The sequence below is a fragment of the Ceratotherium simum genome, chromosome 15, assembly GCF_057802395.1.
Source record: "Ceratotherium simum simum isolate JZ-2026a chromosome 15, ASM5780239v1, whole genome shotgun sequence".
NCBI classification, from domain to species: Eukaryota; Metazoa; Chordata; class Mammalia; order Perissodactyla; family Rhinocerotidae; genus Ceratotherium; species Ceratotherium simum.
In genome coordinates this window covers 34,804,802-34,825,083 of record NC_141914.1, presented here as the reverse complement: position 1 = coordinate 34,825,083, position 20,282 = coordinate 34,804,802, and the positions used below count along the sequence as shown (strand labels likewise).

The window sequence follows — 20,282 nt, the reverse complement described above, 5'->3', positions numbered from 1 at the left end:
GTGGAAAGAGATAGTCCTTCAATAGAATTACTTTTATCTGATTCATGGTTGATGGTCAGGTAGAAATATTAAATGTTACTGGTCTTTAGACTCAGTATCAGAGCACAATCTTTTTCCCCTCTGCTGCAGTGCTGATGGATGACACTGAGTCATTCATAGTGCTTCATCCACCTTCCTGCCACACTTGAAAGACATCCATAGCTCAGATTTGACAGACTGTTTGTGAGCATTTAATACAAGTCATGAGCCCCTATTAAATATTAGCACATGCCATATGTATCATCTTAGGTATTACTCACAATGGCCTTGAAATGGAGGCATTCCTTCTCCCCTGCCTACCCACCCCCCAATTCCATTTATAGTTGAAGAAGCTAATGCTAAGAGAAGTTTAAAAAAAACCTGTGAAATGTTATACAAAATAAGTGGTAGAACTTAGTGTTTGAACCAGCTTTTTCTGCTTCCGAAGCCCACACTTTCTCCATTACACCACAATCAGTGTTTCTGAAAGTAAAAGGGGCCACATTGGTCTCCAACCTCTGGTATAATTAGCACCATGCTTTCATCAGTGAGGTTGACTGTCTTGATTAACCTTTATGATAGATCATGTAAGTTTCATATTTCTAAATGAATATATAGAGGCAGCTGTAAATTAGTGGAAAAACACTGTGCTTGGATCAGAAGACTCGTGTTTAACTCCTGGCTCTGCCATTTACTATGGGTGTGATTTTGGCTAAGTCACTTAACATAGTCACTTTAACAAACCACTGACTTGGTTTGTTTCTTTATACAAAAAGATACGCTCTCATGCTTTGGGAAGTATTAAATGAAATCTGGTGTGTGTGAGTCTTGCACTGGGGTTCCTTGTTGCCTGTGAAGGAGCATAGAAATGTCAAGGGTTTTCTCTCCTTCCTTCAAGTCCTGTTCAACCCCTTATCTCTTTGGCATGTTTTTGGTATGCTGCAGTCCACTGTAACCTCTCTCTCCTCTGAATCCATATCATCCATTGATATGTTCGTGTGCTATTTATACAGCATAGCATATCTTTAAGCACATTTTTAAGGATAATAATAATTTCTTAATCAGTGCAGACAGAATGTTTAAATGGACCATCTCATTTAACTCACAAGGTAAATCCTATTGACCCGACTTTATGGTTTAGGCAACTAATATTTAGTGAAATGGAGCATCTTGCCCTGCGTCACATAATTGGTAAGGAGTGGATATGGGATTTGAACTCATGCAGGTAGCCCCTAGAGCCTGTACTCTTAAGCATCTAAGCCATACCAATCCCCATCAGTCAGTGTTTGGCTTTGTTCTTCTATTTTTCCCTCATGTGCCTTCATTTCCAGGCTGGATTATAAATTCCTTGAACTGGACGTATTGCACTTATCTTGATGACTGCCTTCATGCTGAATTACTAGTATTTGTGGATAATTTAATGTAGATTTCACAAGGGGCTACAGTTTTCCACGCTGCTCGAATATCCTGGAAGCAGAGACTTTTGACTTCTTCCTCTTTGTCTCTGGTCGGAAGCTAATCTTCCCACCATGTTGAGCTACATTGATTTTATTTTCACAGGTCAAGCAAGAAACCTTTTCTCTGTTATGCTCACAGAGACGCTTTGCCTGCCTCCCCACCAAAGCCCAGAAATCCACAGTGATCAGTGTGTCTGTCAGATTTGTTTGCCAAGGGTGGCATTGTTATTGAACAAAACACATGCCCTTTCTTTGCATCCGAAGTGCTTTGGATTGCTGAGCAAGGACCTTTCTGAGTCAAATGAAAACCAACTTGTGTTAGGTGAAAAATGAGGAGTTGACCATTTGTTTGCTGGCATGCATTTCCCACGAAAAACTCAAAAACAGAAATTTACCTCAGCCATGGAAAGTGATGTGCCAAGCGTCATATTTGCATATTAAAACCGAAAACTGATTTGCATGTTATTTCAGTGTCTTGTGTCACGTTCAGGCATCTGTCAAGCCCACTAGATAGAAACAGCTTGTACAGTAGGAAAGTGTTTCTGTGCATATCAGACTGAAAATCTAGGTGCCTTTATTTTTTCAACAAATTGTCCCCACTTTAGGTTCTCCATTCTCGCCTGGCTTCATGCCTAAAAATACCAAAGAAAAGACTGTAACCCCCTGTTTTATAAAGTATATTATTATTTTCTAGTGGCCATCCATTTTTTACCATATTCTATTTAGACAATTTAAAAATCATAAAGAAAAAATTTAAATTACTGATAATCCCACCATCCTAACATGAGCTGTTAACATTTTGGTATATTTCCTCTTAGTATCTGTTTTTCTATACCTACATAGACAGACACACTGGCACTTTTGCATATATATTTTTATACATTTGTAATTTTCAGATGGACTATTTTAATATCCACCTGTTTTCAGCATGATAATGACAAGAATCGTGAGACAATCTAAGTATCTAACAATAAGGAATTAGTAAAACCTCATTTTGAACACAGTGAATTAGAACCACCCTCAAGGCTGGAGCCCTGGTAAGAGAACCTCTATGATGTCTGTTTGATAGGACTTTATTAAAAGTGTAGCTTCTGGTTGTGGATAGCTTTCCTGTGGGACAATATGTAGAAAGCAGTGCTTTGTGGTAAAACCTTTCTTCCCAATGTCGGAGCAACTCCCCCTTGGCATTATTCCAGGCAACCAAATAAAGATGAAACGTCTTCTCAGTGGAGGTCGCTGCCGGGCACTAGTGGGGCACAGCAAAGAGCAAGACTTGGTTTAGTTTGAAAACACAACCTTGAACAAGAGTCCATTCCGTTCACCAAATTTTGTGTCTTGAGTCTTGTTGATATGAAACCTGCCAATGGAAATAATGTCTTATAATTGTCTTGCCTTAGCTATATCAAATCCCTTATTCATAACATGCATAAAGCCTAATTAATGGGGGAAAAAACACATGTAGATTTTAGCTATAGTATTGTGAAAATAGCTTCTTCTAGTCTTGTGTAGGAACAATGCAAGGTGGTATAGAAAAGGGGGGCAAATTGAGAGAAATCTTATTGCCCCACAGAGGCAACCCACTTTCTGCTTTAAGGAGGTCCTGCCTGGGATTATAGAGGGAAGGGACAGTGAAATGAGAACTATGAATTAGGTTAGCAAGAGGTCTTTTACCTAGCTTCTCCCTGCCCCTGAGCTTCTGGGGTTCCTGCTACTTGCCTTTCCTGCTTTTTGCCAACAGGTGGGCGAGCATCCAGGTTTGTCCCTTTTCTGCCTGGAGCTCATCAGACAGGAAAGCATAAGGGAGGCTACTTTGCTCTAAATAGCCAAACATGAGCCTTGCTTTATTATTTATCTTTTGGTGCCAAAGGCTATGATGTAAAAAGGTTAACAATTTGGAGAGCCAGCAAAGCATACACTCACCAAATGTCATGTATGTCAAGATTTATAGTTAAAAGAACTCAGAGTAATTACATCTCTTGCTAAAACAATTAATACGAAATTTACGTATCCTACACTAAAGTACTTTATAGGCAAATAGGAAAGTAGAGAGATACTGGAGGGACATTTTATTACTCTGCAAACATTCCACTTCCACTGCAAACGTTCTGAAGGAGAAAATCATCTTTATTAGTGGTTTGTAAGCTGTCCCTCCTGGTAATTATAACGGCCATTTGTTTGATGTTTAATGTTTTACAAAGCTTCTTCATATGAATTAGATATTATTATCTTCCAGTTTATAGATGAGAAAATCAATAATCAAGAAATAAACCCTCGGGAACTGAAATGGTGCCCTAGACATCAGGCCTAGGAACAAGCATGCTCCAAGCCAGGGCACTCTTGGGGCTACACTAACATGAGAAGGCCAAGAGTGGTGGGCGGGGGTAGAGGCCACTTTCCTTCAGCTCGGCCTACATCACCATAACACCCTATTCTGCACATACCACAGGGCCCCTTAGTGGACACCCAGCACTTTCCCCTGTTGGTATAACATCCAGCAACTCCACCACCCTGTAATTCAGAATTATCACTCCTTCCTCATGACTCCAAATTGTCTTAAGAAAAGTGACTTTGAGGCATCAGTGCATGGCATGAAAAAGAAGTTATCAGAAAATAAAGCTTTTGAAAGTTGAAGACTAACTGGAATGGGTTTCAAAGCTAGAATCCAACTTTCAAAGTCAAAATTTATGTGTCTTCTTTGTGCCCTTACCATTCATTCTCCAAGAAAATGGAACTTATGAATAAAAGAACTAAGAGAATGCTTTTCTACCTCCATGAAGCTGTGAGGAACATTCATTTATGGGTTTCTCATTGTTAACAGATAGTTCTTCCCTGCCCCTTCCTTCTCTGTGGCCCATTGCTTTAACCTGAAGCAGTATGGGTGTCCAGCAAATCTTCTGCCCTCGGCCTGAAGGGGGGCTTCTTCCATTAAACAGACGTTGAGAGTAGAGTGTGATAATTCAGTGAGAGTCAGAAAGTAGAAGCAGCCTCAAGAAATTGCAAACTGCAAACTTGACACAGTTAAGTAGGGGGGAAAAAAGAACGAAAATATCAGAAATATATTTTTTATGGCAGGCTTTCAGCTCCAAAATGGGGCTAATTCTACCTTTTGAAAGAAGATAATTTCAATGTTTCTTTTTTCAAGAACACATAATTGAAGTTATTTTCCCTCTGAGAGAAGGAACCTCTTGTACATCATTACAAATGGACAAGAAAAATGAGCAGCTCTGGTAGCGAGTGATAGAGTATTCATTATCATGTAATCTCTCTGAATATCTTGGCTGCCCTTTCCTGGTGTTTTATCTGCCTGGGCGGTGCTTTTCTGGTAAGGTTCGGATGTGCACTAAGTTCAAGTTATCTCGCACTATGTAACTAGGAAATCAACAGCAGGTAAGGACTCATGGGAAAAAAATGACCCACACTGAGGTCAATATCAGAGTAACTCAAGAGGCTGACATGTTGACAGATATTGGGTAGCCATGTCGTCAAATGGATCCTTAGCACATATATTTAAATAGTTAGATTGATGGTAACAAAGATTCAAGGTTGTGGGTGTTCTCCAGGGGTCTTCACTGTTTGCACCTTAGTGCAGGCTATTTACCCTGCTTCCTTTCTCTTTAGGAGGGACAGTGGAATTCTTTCTCCACCCAAGGAGGGGTGGTGGTAGGATGGGGTGGTTAACCTTTGTATGTTCTTGATTTCATGCCCTATGTGTAGTGAAAGTTCAGTAGGCTGCAGAAACCCTATGACCTGCCAGCTGCTTACTCAGATTCAGAATGCTGAATGAAGTTCTAGATTGTTTCAGGGGATGCTGACAAGTGGTTTAAGTCCTCTTGTAAATGGAAATCTCTGTAATAATGAGGTTTCCACTTACTCAATGTGTGTCTGTTTTTATAGACTACAAAGTATGCATAAATATGAATATCTGTGATTTCACTATAAATATCCATAATGATATGTGCCCTGCATATTATGGGCACAAAAATATGATAGAATAAAATCAAAGGAATCTTTGAAAACACATAAAGATACTGGGCTCAGAGAATAGAAATGATTTGATCAAAACTACTGGACAAGTTAAATGCAGAACTAAGATTAGAGAGATAAATAGGTCTCTGTACTTATGGGTTCCTATGTAAGAATATATAAAACACTTTAAATACCATGAAGTACTATATAAACATGACGCATATTGTTATTTGTGTTATTCTTAGTCTGGCGAGTTTTCTTGCTCGCCAAGGATTCTATCCATGTGTATTTTTTTTGCAGAAACAGTCTTCATTTTTGCACGATCTCACTCATAACTTTTACCAGGGACCTAAATCCAAATTTGGCTGCGATATTCATATTAAGCCTTTCCTAGAATGATTTCTAGCTGGGCCCATAGCAAGTAAACAACCATGACAGAGAAGAACCAGTTGCAGATACTTGGACATTTTCTATTTCCTAACAGGAAAGTGTCAGGAAAAAAGTTACATATAAAGAAAAAGAATATAAACCACTCTCTCATCACTTTCAACCATTCACCTTTGAGCATATTTCTTTCCAGTCTCCCTTCTGTAACAGTCTGAGACAGGCCAGCCTGATCAGTGGATGGCTATCCTCCATGGGGTAAGCTCCTTCCTTCTTGCGCCTCATATGGAAGGGAGAATGGAAAATGTAGTCCAGCTGTGTGCTCAGAAAGACAAGGGTGCAGATTTGGTGAGCCGTTAGCAGACTCTGCCTCACTTAGTAAATATCAGAGTCCTTAAGCGTATTAGCCATTAAATTGTTCAGAAATACCATGATGTCTGGTTGCATCTTTTAAGGCGTCATTAGCTGTGGTGTTTGAAGATGTTGCCAGTATGCTTATTTCAAAAGCATGACTTTAGTAAAATCAGTCCCCATTTTTAAATCTCCTAATGATTCTCTATTACCTAAAACAAAGTCTGACATTGACCACAGCCTATTTCTCTAGCCTCATCCTAGCTCTGTTCCTCCTCTGTTTCTTAACATTTTTTTTTAACATACATGTTCTTTTATACATACCATTCTTGGAATAGCTTGACTTTTTTTCTTTCTCTCTTTTTCTTTCCTTCCCTCTCTTTCTTTCTTTCTTTCTTGCTTTCCTACTTTCCGTCTTTCCTTCTTTCTTTCCTCCTTTCCTTCTTTCTTTCCTTCTTCCTTTCTTCTTTCCTTCCTTCCTTTCTAGTTAAATCCAATTTATCCTTCAGGACCAAACTAAGAAGTCATCTCCTTTCTGGAAGCCTTCTCACATCTCAGAACACTGAATTCATACCTGTGTCTCAGTACTTACACTTTATTATTATTATCTATTTTCATGTCTCTTTCTTCCTAAACTGTGAGTTGTCCGAGACACGAATTCTGAATAATTTGACTTTGTAATGATAGTGTTTGGCACTTGGCAATTCCTTAGAAAAGTATGTTGAGAGAATTTTGAAGGAGTCCTCTGAAATCTGTTTCTCTGTAACTCATCTGTGGGTCTTATAATGTTTTTTGCCTTTACTAGGAGGTTCAGCCATTTCAAAGAACAGAAGTATTAGTGGTGAATATTGATACTTATAAGAATGTCTTTTTCTTAGAAAAGTCTATAGAGACTTTGTTTATATTTGTTTTGCAGTGCTTTTGTTTCACTATTTAGCCGTAAACTTCACTCTGAAAGAGTCTTTGCTTAGATAATAGAGTCAGAAGATTAAAATCCACATTGCTACAGAAGAACAGAGCTAGAAGACATTGAAGACAACAATATTGGAACCCTGAGAGGCATCCCTATGTAGCAGGAACACGCCCAACTCAGCCCCCCTGGGGTTCAGTCTAGGGCTCTGTGCTCTTCAGTGAGGTACTTCACTCACGGATGCTCACTTCTCTTCTCTGAGCCTCAATTTCCTCATCCATAAAATGGTACTACAGATCCCATGGGCCTCTTGTATAAACACTTGAGATTGTGTGTATGTGAAAGCAGGCACCTTGAAAAAGGTCGTACGAACATGAGGAGTTATTATTATGCTACAATGAATACACTGCTGATACTATTCACATTTCTACTTTTGAAGAAATAAAAAACAAAATAATGGAACTCATCCCCATCTAACCCCCTACTCCACAAATTTTCTATTACTCAAACACAATGCTAGAAGCTGCATATTAAAAAATGGATTGGAAACAGTTACTAATTTTTCTTAGGACATGTTGAGTCCTAAGCACTACTGAGAGAGAAAAATTAAAAGGGGTTTCTTCATGCCAGTGAGAAAAGTACTAAACTACTACTTATGGGACTTGAACCCTGAAGAAAGTCCTGGGCTATGTCTTCCTCAGTGTGAAAGACAACTGGAAATTGAGGAACCTGTGTTTTTACCAATATGTATTCCCTATATTAATGTTGAGTATTATGCACTGGGTGTGTGTGAGGTGGGGGTGGAGGGGTCCTGTAGCCAAATAAGGTTCAGAAACACTGGAACAGATGATCTCTTGGGGTCTTTGTTCATAAGAAATACCAGAAATCCAAGATTAGCATTATATGAGATTAGAATCTAAAAGAAAAGGAAAGAGCCTTTTCAAATGTGTCATTTCAAAAACAGTACTGCAAGCAAATAGGAAGGAGTATTGGGAGATTAAAAGGAATGATATGTTTTTCTTAAAATCTGTGAAATACTAACAATGTACTTTGAAATTAAACCTCTACTTGAAACGTAAGTGCTAAGGGTAGAATCCGAATTGCTGGCTTAGATTTATAGAGAACAGATTTGGCCTTCTTCTTGCCTCTGTTTATGTTAAAAGAGAAGCAGATATTGGGCCTAAACAATAATAAATTGTGTCCAGTCCTTGAGGGTCCACCCTAAGACTGGAAGCGGGAATTAGCAAGTTTTCTTTTATAGTTGTTGATTTAAATTAAAACAGCCAGCACTATTAATATCAGTGGTAGTATTTCATAATTTTCTGCACTTTCCCGGTGGGAAGCAATGTTTGGTTGGAAAAAATGCATGGAATTTGGAGTCAGCTGACACCATATTTTGGACTCAAGCTCTTGGACTCAAGCTCAAGCTCTCTATTGCAAACCTAGAAAAAAAAAAGTGTAGGTCATTCTTCTATCTTTGTCTTTAATTTTGTCACCTAAACTGGGATAATCCCCTCCCTCAGAGACAGGTTGAGGGATCCAAAGAGAGTCCCTTTGTTAGCATGATTTGAAAGTAGTTAAGCCCTGTATAGCATGAGATGCAAGCTATTTCATTTTATTTCTCATAAAGATGGTGAGGTAGCATTGGCAAGCCCATTCTACAGAGGGATTCTGAAGTTAGGAGAGGTTCACATGCTCACCTAAGGACACCGAGTTAGTATCATAGTGAAGTCTGTCTCCAGCCGTAATGTCACTGCCGCATAGTATATCCCTTCACTCTCTCTGGCCACAAGTACATTATGATAAATTCCCCACTTCACTCTAGTCTCATAGCTCTCCCATCCACCTTCCATTCCAGCCAGAGCTTTCTAATCTGATTAGCTCACTCCCCTGCTGAAAATCCCTCTTGTAGTTTCTATTGCCTGGATGTTCCTATCTAAGGGTCTTTGGATATGTTTCCTGTAGTCTATGAATCTCTTGAAATTGTAAGTAAATTTTATGTGCATTTTTATGGATGCTATTCTCTGCCCAGAGGGATTTTAGCTCATCAGATTTTCAGAATTGTCTCACACAAGGCCTGGAGCCTCAGGCCCAGAGAGAAGCCCTAAGCACCTCACTATGGCATGGCAGTTATCAGCTGACCCTTCCTATCTCTAACTTCTCCAGTCTTAAACACAGAACCACTTACACTTTTCCCCACTCACAGCCAACTGCTTCTCACCTCTGACCTTTTGCTCCTCTCAGAGTCCCCCACTTGATCTGGGATAAAAGCCTGTTCTAGAGTTTTCTTAGTATCCAGCATATCTTTATCACTTAAATTCATTGCATTAAAAAAGTTATATTTCATGGATTACAGAAGTAGAATTACATACAATACAATAAAGAAACAAACTTAGAAAGTGCAAGCCCCCCCAGGACTCCAACACTGGAGATAATCCCCTTTCACAGTAGAGTATATGTCCTTTAGGCTTTTTTCCCCTAGCTGTATATAGATCTGTAGAGAATTTAACTGTACTTATGTTACAAAAGTGAGACCATCATTTAGATGCTTATTCTACAACTGGATCTGTTCATTGATAACATGGCTAGGTCATCTTTTCATACTTGTACATATGGACTTACAACGTACTCTTTGGCAACCTGCTCACGTTCCATTTTAGGTGTCTATCATTGTCTATTTGGGTGATGCCTTACCCATGGATGGATAGTTACATTGTTACTTTTTCTTCCTCCTTCTCTCAGATATAGTTTCTGTGAACAACCTTGGTCATATAATTTTATGAGTTTGTTGTCAGAGCTGTTGAGTTGATTCCTACTCCAAGACCCATGTGTAAAGCAGAACGGAACCCTGCCTGGTCTTTCCGCGCCATTCTCTCACCTTCCAGCACTGTATCAGACACTGCTCCTCTGCTATTCATAGGATTTTCGTGACCAATTTTTTGGGAAGTGGGTGGCCAGGTCCTTCTTCCTAATCAGTCGTAGTCTGGAAGCTCTGCTGAAACCTGTCCACTATGGGAAACCCTCCTAGTATTTCAAATAAATATCGGTGGCATAGCTTTCAGCATCAGAGCAAATTTTATGAGTATTTCTGTGAAGTTTTCCTAGAAGTGCAGTTTAAAGTTTAATAATACTAGCAAGTCGCTCCTTCAGTGTCCATGTCTACATCCCCTCCCATCAATATCCTATGCTTTTTATAATTAATCATTTGTGCATGCTTCTCACCCCCACCAGACTACAATCCTCTCAAAGGCAAAGACTGTGTCTAATGCATCTTTGTGTAAATAGACACTGTAAGAATGAGCAGATAAACTAATAAGCAAAAGTATAAATGAATTATTCAAGAGTTCCTTTAACCCTCATACCAACCCTATAGGGCAGGCATTATTTGCAGTTTAGAGGAGGCCTTAAGTTTAACATTTAATGTTTATTGAATAAATGAGTGAGTCTAGGAAGGGCTCATGTCCTGGCTTTATCATAACTAGCTCTGCCCTGGTCTTCTTGAGTGTCAATTTCCTTATCTCACAATAAGTAGATTGAGGTAATGATTCTTCAGATCCCAGCATGCAGCTCTAATTTTTGTCTCTGTCGCCTGCCACATGCCATAATTTATTCACTGCTTTCCAGTCCCCAATCCACATTGTCCAACAATGAAATAAAATCCCAGGGGTAGGTGGGTGATCAACATAGAAAATTCTTGGCCTTTTCAGCCTTTTGCATGTCTGTACTCCAACTTTTTGTACATTTTTAAAAACTGAAAAATGGGAAATAGTTATAGAGAAGAGGCCAAATAGACACCAATCAACAGTTTCAGTTATGTTTAGAAGCATTTCATGCTATAGACATCACACAAATAATTAATACCCATCTTGGAGCTGTTGAAATAAATGTTGGTAGTAAGAATGAGGCATTTGTACAAGGATTTGTATTTTATAGGATTTTCACACCCAAGAACTCATTTTGGTATAGTGAAGATAACAGATGAATGCATATGCAACTTCAAGTTTTATTGAATCGATTCTTATAAACTATTCATGAGAGGAGAAACCCTTGGTCAACGATTTTAAGAATGCATAAACGTCAAGGAAGGGCATTCCCAATCTCATATCTGCCCATTAGCCGTGGTGGACATCATCATCATTTCTTTTCTTTTTTTTTTTTTTTAAGATTTTATTTATTTATTTATTTTACCCCCAAAGCCCCAGTAGATAGTTGTATGTCACAGCTGTACATCCTTCTAGTTGCTGCATGTGGGACGCGGCCTCAGCATGGCCGGAGAAGCGGTGCGTTGGTGCGCGCCCGGGATCCGAATCCGGGCCGCCAGCAGCGGAGCGTGCGCACCCAACAGCTAAGCCACGGGGCCGGCCCAATCATTTCTAAACCTTTTATAACGGTCTTTCTATTTTTCACACTTCGATTTTAGATATTGGGGTGTGATATTGGAAATGGTCAAGGTTATAGTACATGCAAAGGAAAATATAATCAAGTCCCTTTACTGACATAGCTCTAAGCTATTTTACATCTGGCATCTGGCCTTTCTCCTTTCTCTACATACTTTGGATTCTTGGTTGATCACCTCAAGTGCTCTTTCACCTGGCACTCAATTCCCTTACATTGCTGTAATATATCTGGCTCACCCACCTATTTAAACACCAGCTCAGTGTCAATGCTACTGATGTACCTTCTCCATGTGATATCTGGCTGTTTGCAGAGCTGGGGAAAAAAATTACTCAGCCTCCTTAACAGAATCAGAAATCCCTTCGCTTTCTAGACCCCTGTTCCTGTTAAGATTCCTATTTCCTATCTCCAACTATATGCATGATCCAGAAATACACAACTTCCACCTGGATTATGCCACCTGGCCTTTTCCTCACCTGTATATGAGAAACATTAACCTGTATGTTTCCTCTCCTTTAGCTGAATAAGTCCTAGTCTGTGCCGCCGCTTCTTCTCTGGAATTTTTCCTCTCAGGCTCCGTGAGAGGTCCCATTTGCACCCTGATTATGCACTTGCTGCAGTAGCTTTATCTTTACTTATTAGTGTGCCTATATCTCTCACTTGACTGTAAGCTCCATAAGGGGGGAGGCTCAATTTATATAGCTTTTGTATAAATATATGACTGGTACATAGTGATTACTCAGCAGTTGTTGAATGAAATAGTGTCCTACTGTTGTAAACATGGATTTCTAAAGCCTGATAGATGAGTCATCTAGATAAGGCAAGTGAATAAAGTGGTGTCTCCAAGGTCAGACACTGGATAACTGAATTCTAAAACCCAGGACTCCTAATAGTCACGTCCAGTGCTTTTTCCTCTATGATGCAAACACTACTTGATTGCCTTCGTTGATGTCTAGATTGCATTTAAAGGACTATGTCTTTTCTGCCTTTCAGGGTGGACAAACAGGATCACTGGGGCCTCCGGCTACTCCCCCCTCATTCCGCCCTGAAGATGAGCTCGAGCACCTCACCAAGAAGATGCTGTATGACATGGAAAATCCACCTGCCGATGAATACTTTGGTGAGTGGAGTCTAGAGCTGACTTCGGAAGTCAGTACTCTGTTCTGTTTTCCTTAATTAGTAATTGGGAATATTATCAGCTCTACTGGTAAAGGATTTGAGTCTGGGTGCATTGGATTTGGTATGCCTGCCCACATAACCGAGTGTTCTGGAAATTGGTTTGTGAGACTGCCATAATGTGATATCTGTTTAGCTTGTACTAAAATCTCAGGGGTACTGTGGAGTTTCTTGAGATACAAGTTTGATTTAAAAACTTAATTTTTGACAATTTATTAGATTGTCTTTAGGGAGAAAAAGGGTTTCTGTATTATGTTCGGGTTTCTCACTGATGTAAATACTCATATACAAAATATGGAATTGGGTAGTGTCTGAACTCTGTACTCTCTCAATCCTTTCCCTATCTGAGTTCAGGCAAAGTTGTGCTCTCTGTGTTTTTTTGGACTTCTACCCTCTCCAAACCTGTGAATAGTTATGAACAGTTAATCCATCCAGTCCATTAGTATAATGTGAATTTATGAATTATATGCCAATTATGAGGTGTTATGGATATATAACCTGTCCTCAGGAAGGTTGTAATTATTCTGAAGAGATGAGAAAAGCACACAAATAATTACTAGTCTAAGTAGAAAGTAATAAGAGGCATAAGAGAGGCTTAGGTCAAGCATTATAAAATTTGAAAGCTCATTTATCAGGAACATCAGGAATGCTCTATAGAAGAATTGGTGGCACTTGAACCTGGACCCGTTAAAGCAGTGCCTCTCAAATTTTCTGTGATGGTAGAAGTCTGTTGGAGACCAATATTTTTGTAGTGTACAATTAAAATTACTTACTAAGCAAATGAAATAAAAAGAACACAAAATGGAACACCAAGTTTTACCATTATTAGATTCAACAGGAATAAATTGCTCTATTAAATTGCTATAATATTTTCTAAGTACGCACTCTCTGTTTCTGTACTTGTCTCATCACCGGGTGATAAACCTTTCTTAGTCAGATACCCATCCGTGGACCGTATTTTGACTAGCACTGCTTTAAGGACGTTTAGAGAAAGGATATTACATCTGGGGAGCAGTGAGAGCAAAGGCACAGAGGTGGAAAAATTGCACAGGGCTTTTCCTTCTTCAAATATTTCCTATTTTTATGTCTCCCCACTTGCTTCCTATTTGGGAATGTGTAACAACAGGTAAACTGAGGGCACTGGTCCAAAGCCACGTCGTAGATGGACAGGGTTAGGATATGAAAAACATGTCACTTATTTGTATGCAGGAGGAGTGTAGCATAGCAAAAGGAACACAATAGTGGGAATAAAGAGTTCTGATTCTGGTCCCTTCTGCCTTCGCTGGCTAAGTGATATTGACATGTTCCCTGTCTGCCTGAGCCCCATTTCCCTCCCACCTTGGTGAATCAGAGGTGTGGAGCATGTGTTCTCTAGCATTTCTTTGAACACTAGTAAGTTCGCTATGGAAACAGCATTAATCCAAAGAAGTATAACAAAGCTAAAAACTAAACATAAATTGATAGAGATTAGCACAAATGCATGGAGAAGAGTAAAAAAAAGTCTCTAGTTATATTAATGTACTAAAAGTATATCATGCTCTTGTCATTGACGTACAAGAAGGGTTTATATTAGAGTCTAAGATAAACTTATGTTAAAAGTGAAACGTAAGGTCTCTGTATTAAGGTATATTAAAAATGAAAAGCTAACATACCAAGTATATATGCCTCAAATATCATAGCAACAAAATACATAGCAATAAAGAAAATAGAACATAGATGATAATTGTGTTAATGAATATATATTAATCATTCTGGGAAACAGATACAAACTGAATATTATTTTTGCCTTCAAGTGTTGTCCTAGCTCTACTACTTACCAGCTTAGAAAACTTGAACAAATTGCTTAGTCTCTCTAAATCTTTGTTTTTGTTTTGCTTTATCTATAATACGGAAATAATAGCTAGCTTATACTGTTCTTGTGAGTATGAATGAAATATTTATACAAAGCACTTAGCCAAGTTCTTGACATATAGAATATGCTCAATAATCAAAGTTATCCCATGCTTTGTTTAAGAAAACAAGATATGACCATTAAAAATCAATTAATAACACTTGATTTAAATTTAAATTTCTGGCAAAAATAGAACATAGAACATATCACCAGTTGGTAAATAATCATTGCCAAATGAGGATTACAAACCATGAGAGAAAATTAGAGAATATGGAATAATGGTTAACTTTTATTGAGTGCTTACAATATGGCATTACTATTTTATATACTTTATAGGAATTAACTCGTTTCATCCTTATGGAAAAAATAAAACCCCATGAAGTAAATGCTATTATTTGAGATTAGGAAATCAAGGCACAGAAATGTTAAGTAATCTGCCCAATATCAACAGCTAATAAATTGCAGGACTGGATTAGAATCCAGACTCCAGGTCTATGCATGTTTTTCTTCTAAAAGATTTTTCCCAAGCTTTATTGAGGTATACAGAAAACTGCATATAATTATAATGTATACCGTTTGGTAGGTTTGGATGTATGTATACATTTGTACTGCCATCACCACAGTCCAGGTGATAAACAAATCCGTCACCTCCAAGTTTAGGCTGGATATTTAGAAAAAGTTTATGAAGGAGATCAGCTTTGGACAGATGGAAAATGATAAGAGGGTATTCTCTTCTAAGTAGATAGAATGAACAAAATTTGAGTTGAGGCCGGGATTATTCAAGGAAAATTTACTTTCTGTGGAAAACATCCATCAAGGGCCTGTTACGTGAAGGCTACTCTGCTAGGCGTTGGAGCATATGGAGATAGGCAGACATGAGTCCTACCTTTAAAGGTACATGTAGTATAACAGGGGATGTGTACAGAGTTCTGGTGTTGAATCATAATGCAAGGCAGAAAATGACAAGTGACTTAATTGAAGTTCAGCCAAAGTTCTCTGAGAATTCAGAAACAGTAGAGAGGACATCCTGAGGTAGGAAGGAAAAGTGTTTATCCAGTAGTTAGCCTTTGTGTTAAGTCTTTAAAATTATGCTGATAGGGATTTGGAAATGGGATGATAGTAGAGAAGTGATGTCATTTCTGATGAGGGAAATTTTAACATTACAGGGAATAAAATCATTGGAGTGAAGCACCTATGAAGGAATAAATATTGGGAAATAAGTTTGGGGAAGTAGGTTGGGACTAATGTGGAGAGGACTTTTAATGCCTGACTAAAGGCTAGGGACTTTATCTTACATAATGAGCCCTTGCATGTCGAGATCAAATGCTATGGGAATTGTTTCATGAATAGTAGTTAAGACCGTGGGCTCCAAAGCCAGAATGCCTTGATTTGATTGCCAGCTCTACCTCTTACTGGCTAGGTAAAAGCAGGAAACAAAGGACGAGTTAACAGAGCTATTGTTCACTGTTCCACTCTTTAAACATTAAACATTTCCCAAGCACATTCTCCATGCCTGCCTCTGCTGGGTGTTAGGGACACCGAGATGCAGAGGCTCTGCCCTCACGGAATTCACAAGTCCCTGGGAAGGACAGGAGAGAGGCAGACATGTAAGGGATGTCAGTGCACATGTCAGCACTGCGTTGGGTCTGCCTGAGGCGTAGTGTAGAAGTCCATGAGTCTGCCTGGAGATGACAGAAGGAAGGCTACATATCAGTGTGTTTGCAAACAAGAGGGGCTGACCCAAGAGAGATGGATGAGTCCTCTCTTGCTCCCCATCAGAATTTTACCTTAGTTCCATTCTGGGCTGGAAATAGCACTGCCAAGCACCACCCTAAAAGAACTTCACTCTCTTGCATTAACATTCCCAGCCCCACCGCAACCTATCACCTATTCTCTTTTTCCATCACTTTGCCTATTTAACGCTAGAATTTTCATTGACGCTATAGCTGATTTGCTGGAGGTCGTTAAGTGCTTTCATGTCAAAGCTCTCCTAGATTCCAAGCTGCAGCAGGGAGTGAAAGGGAACAAAATGTAAATAATCTTGTCAACAGAGTAGGTTCCCCCGTGATCACGTTGCTTTCTTTCCATGCAGCCCCATTTTTCTTTTTTTTCCTTAAGTGCAATGATTCTTAAATATATTTTTGTGTTTTTGTTTGTTTGTTTGTTTTCATTATGGAGCCTCTCATCACTTTTAACAGTTGTTTTATAATTAACTATAATTGCGGTATGCTTAAAGGTATTGGGAGGGATATCAAAAGATCACCTCACGGATGACTTAAGTACAAAGGAGAAAAGATACTTTTACAATGAAGAGATCTGAAGGAAACCTTCTTAATCTAAGTGACAAAATTTAGCATCACCAATAATGGGACAAATTGACATGTGCCAACTGATATGATGTAGTAAGAAATACAGAACGTCATCTATGTAATAGTCTTGCTAAAATATTTAACTTAAATCCAACCATTAGGAAATAGACAAATCTAGATGATGTGACATTCTTCAAGACAATTGTCTTGAATTCTTTAAAAATGTCAATGTTATAAGAGACTGTTGTAGATTAAAGGAAATTAAAAGAGACATGCTATTCAAATGCAAGGCATGAATCTTGATTGGATTCTGGATCCAAAAAAAAACTATAAAGTAGTTAGGGCAAGGTCAGAGAAATTTGAATATGATGTTTATATTAGATAATACATTAATGTTAATTTCTTGAGTATAGTAATGGCATAGTGGTTATATAGGACAATATCCTTATTTTGAGGAGTAACATGTTGAAGTATTTAGGGTGAAGTGTCATGATGTCTACAACTTACTTTGAAACAGTCTAGATGGATGATTGATAGATACAGATATCGATATTGATATAGATATTGTGGGGAAGCCAGAATGACTTCAGATTAAAACAGCTAGAGATGCTACTACTACATAGCTACACAGGACCCCCTTCCTCCTAAAGAAGTATTGAAGCCTGTTGCAAATGAATTATCTTAAGACTCCTTTCTTGGGGGAGAAGTAGAGAGAGTCACATTCCTGTGCCTTCTAAACTTAACTGTTTTAACAATTATAGTGGATCTTTGAGATTTCCCTTTCTTGTGTATGTTTATTTTACATACCCTTTTTATTGTTGGTGAGATGATAACCCTTAAGATGGTGATGACAGAAGCTGATACTTACCTAAAGCTCTACAAGTTTAAAAAGCCTATTCACAACCGTGGTCTGACTGACAGATCTGGTGATGATGTCTTTATTTTTCAGATGAGGAAACCGAGATTCAGAGAAGCTCAGTGAGTTGTTCAAGGTCACATAGCTAATAAGTTTCAGGATTTGGATTTATTCTTCTGATCTCAAGTCCGTTCTGATTCATAACCATTACAGAAAGTCATATGTTGTTCCTCCAGCTTGTCAGTCGTTGGCTATCCCTGCCTCATGTCATTCCTTCCCTCCTGAAGTCATGATCTTCAAGTGAGAGACCACCTGTGCACAGAGCCATGAGTTTTGTAGCCTGAACTTCAATGTCACTGACAATCTATTTTAACTATCTGTAATTCTGAATTAACTGGTGTGATGCTAAGCGTGGCCTTTTTGCCATGGCTCAGATACATTCTTTAGGAAGATAGCACACCTGGTACCTCCCTATCAACCATGTTAGCTGACTGTAGTCTTTCTATTGACCTTGAGGGGAGGCAAATCACTGATAACTACAGCTCATCTTGTTTTCTCAAGCCAGTCCTTGATAAAAGATTACAAGCAGGAACCTTCAACTGAGTCTCAGCTGGTTATTTTTTTTTTATGATTTCTTCAAAAATATGCAAATTTTAGTGTTTCCATGCTCTCTATCTTCCATCTTCATCAAAAATTGTGACTGTTGCATTACAGTATTATATAAATGCCACAAAGAATGAACCATAATATAGCAGTTGAGTAAGTCCATATCTTTGAAGGGAAGATAAAGTCTCTCATGCTATGAACATTTTCTGTCTACTTGGGCTTAAGTTTGGTAGATAGCACATTCCCAAGTGTCTTTCTGTTGGCAATGGTGTCCTTGAGTGGGCCTCAAAACACTACCATGTAGGGAGAATAAAGGAAACATAAAAGAAAGTTGGAGATAGGAGAAAATTCTCATCTAATGCAATTAACCAGGCAACGAGTCTTTAGCCCAAATCATTTGCAGTAAGACTGCATGCCTTGGATCAAGTGCGTGCATCTTGGAGCAACCAGTTTCTCTGGGCAACTAGGAAAATATATTTATACTAGAGGAGACTCTCAGTTCTGGGGATGGATTCATAGAAAGAAAGAGGTAGTGAACTATACATTATTATAAGTTAGGGTAAACTTCAGAATTTAAAATAGGAGCGGAAGAATATTAAAATTAGCTATTAAAATGAATGAGGGAGAAAGGTATCATTGCTAGAAAATTGGGGAGCTTACAGGGCTAGTTGCCAGCATCGGAGCTTAGATTTTTCAGACAATTTTGAGGGAGAAATGTAAAAGAAAGTTGTTTGTCTCTAGATATCCTTGATACATCTCTTTGAATTTATCCAAGAGTTTTCCATGTTGGTTGATACACCCAGAGCCTCTAAGTTTTGTGCTTTCATGCATTTTGAAAGAGAAAGCGTGTTTGTATGTGAGAGGTTCCACATGTCTATGTCTGTGACCATGGCATGATTCTCTCCAAAAGGATGGTGTTCTGGCTGTGCAGACCCTATGGCCGAAGATAACACTATTAGAATATAGTATCTCTGGAAATAGATACTGTAATATATCTGAGGATGGACTGAAAATATCTTCCAGCTTATTTTTAAGCACAAAGCTGTAATTATCTTGGCATTGTTTACATAGTGTTGTCTTATTCTTTCTTTTAAAAAAAACTGAAGTGTGTGAGTCTTAAAATTGTTTAGTGAGCTATTTGAAGAACACTATGCCTTCAGAGCAGCACTAATAAATTCTCTTCACAGCACTTGACATTTATCTAAGAATTTTTTGTTTATCTCTAAGTATTGTTAGTGAGATATATTGAGAAATTTTGCATAAAGCCCGAAGTATGTTCTGGGGGAACTAGGCTTGACTGCTTCAAAGGACTGTTGGACAGAAGTGGAAGATACGAGGCAGTGGGGACCTGGCACGTGGTAAGCTTCAGGAGAAGAAAAGCACGAATGGGCATGTGCTATGATGACTTTACCGATAGAACCAGCTCACCATATGTGGTGCTATGCATCTTCTCATTTGCGAGCAAAATGGAGGTCCAACGAATGTTCATGGATAGAAGCAGCGTGCCCCAAACAGTGGGGATGATAGTCCATTTCTTTTCTATGAGTAAGACCAGTCGATAAGTGCGCATGTCTAGAGGACTTGGACTAAATGCTTAGGAAAGTGGAAACCAGTATTTGAGGTATGGTTGAAGGTGCAGAGAAAAGAACACCTGGAACCCTGATCGCTATTGGAGGACTGCCATGTGGAAAAGGAATTAAACTTAATGTTTGTGTTTCTAAAGTTAGCCACAAAGGCAAGTGAGAGGAAGCTGGCAAACTCCCATTCAGTATAGTGAATTAACTTTTTTAACAGACAGAAGCAAGTTCTTGGCAGAGTTGAAAGAGTCTAGGCCAAAGCCCAATAACCCCTGGTTGAGGAAGTGGTGGTAGGTATTCAAGCATCTCATGGACTATGAGATTAAATTTTGAAAGTACTGTCCAACTCTGATCATCGGTGACTTAGGCATCAAATTTACCTGGGA

The 20,282-nt window shown here is 38.8% G+C and overlaps 1 protein-coding gene across 9 annotated transcripts in view; it reads left to right on the top strand.

The window, feature by feature from the left end:
• The window catches only part of LPP (LIM domain containing preferred translocation partner in lipoma), a 665,849-nt gene that overhangs the window by 491,890 nt on the left and 153,677 nt on the right, over nt 1–20,282 (top strand). For all 9 annotated transcript variants that reach the window (XM_087439870.1, XM_087439863.1, XM_087439871.1 and 6 more), the window contains one exon: nt 12,475–12,601. In XM_087439870.1, coding sequence (XP_087295996.1) covers nt 12,475–12,601 — 127 coding nt within the window. The remainder of the gene's footprint in view (nt 1–12,474; nt 12,602–20,282) is intronic.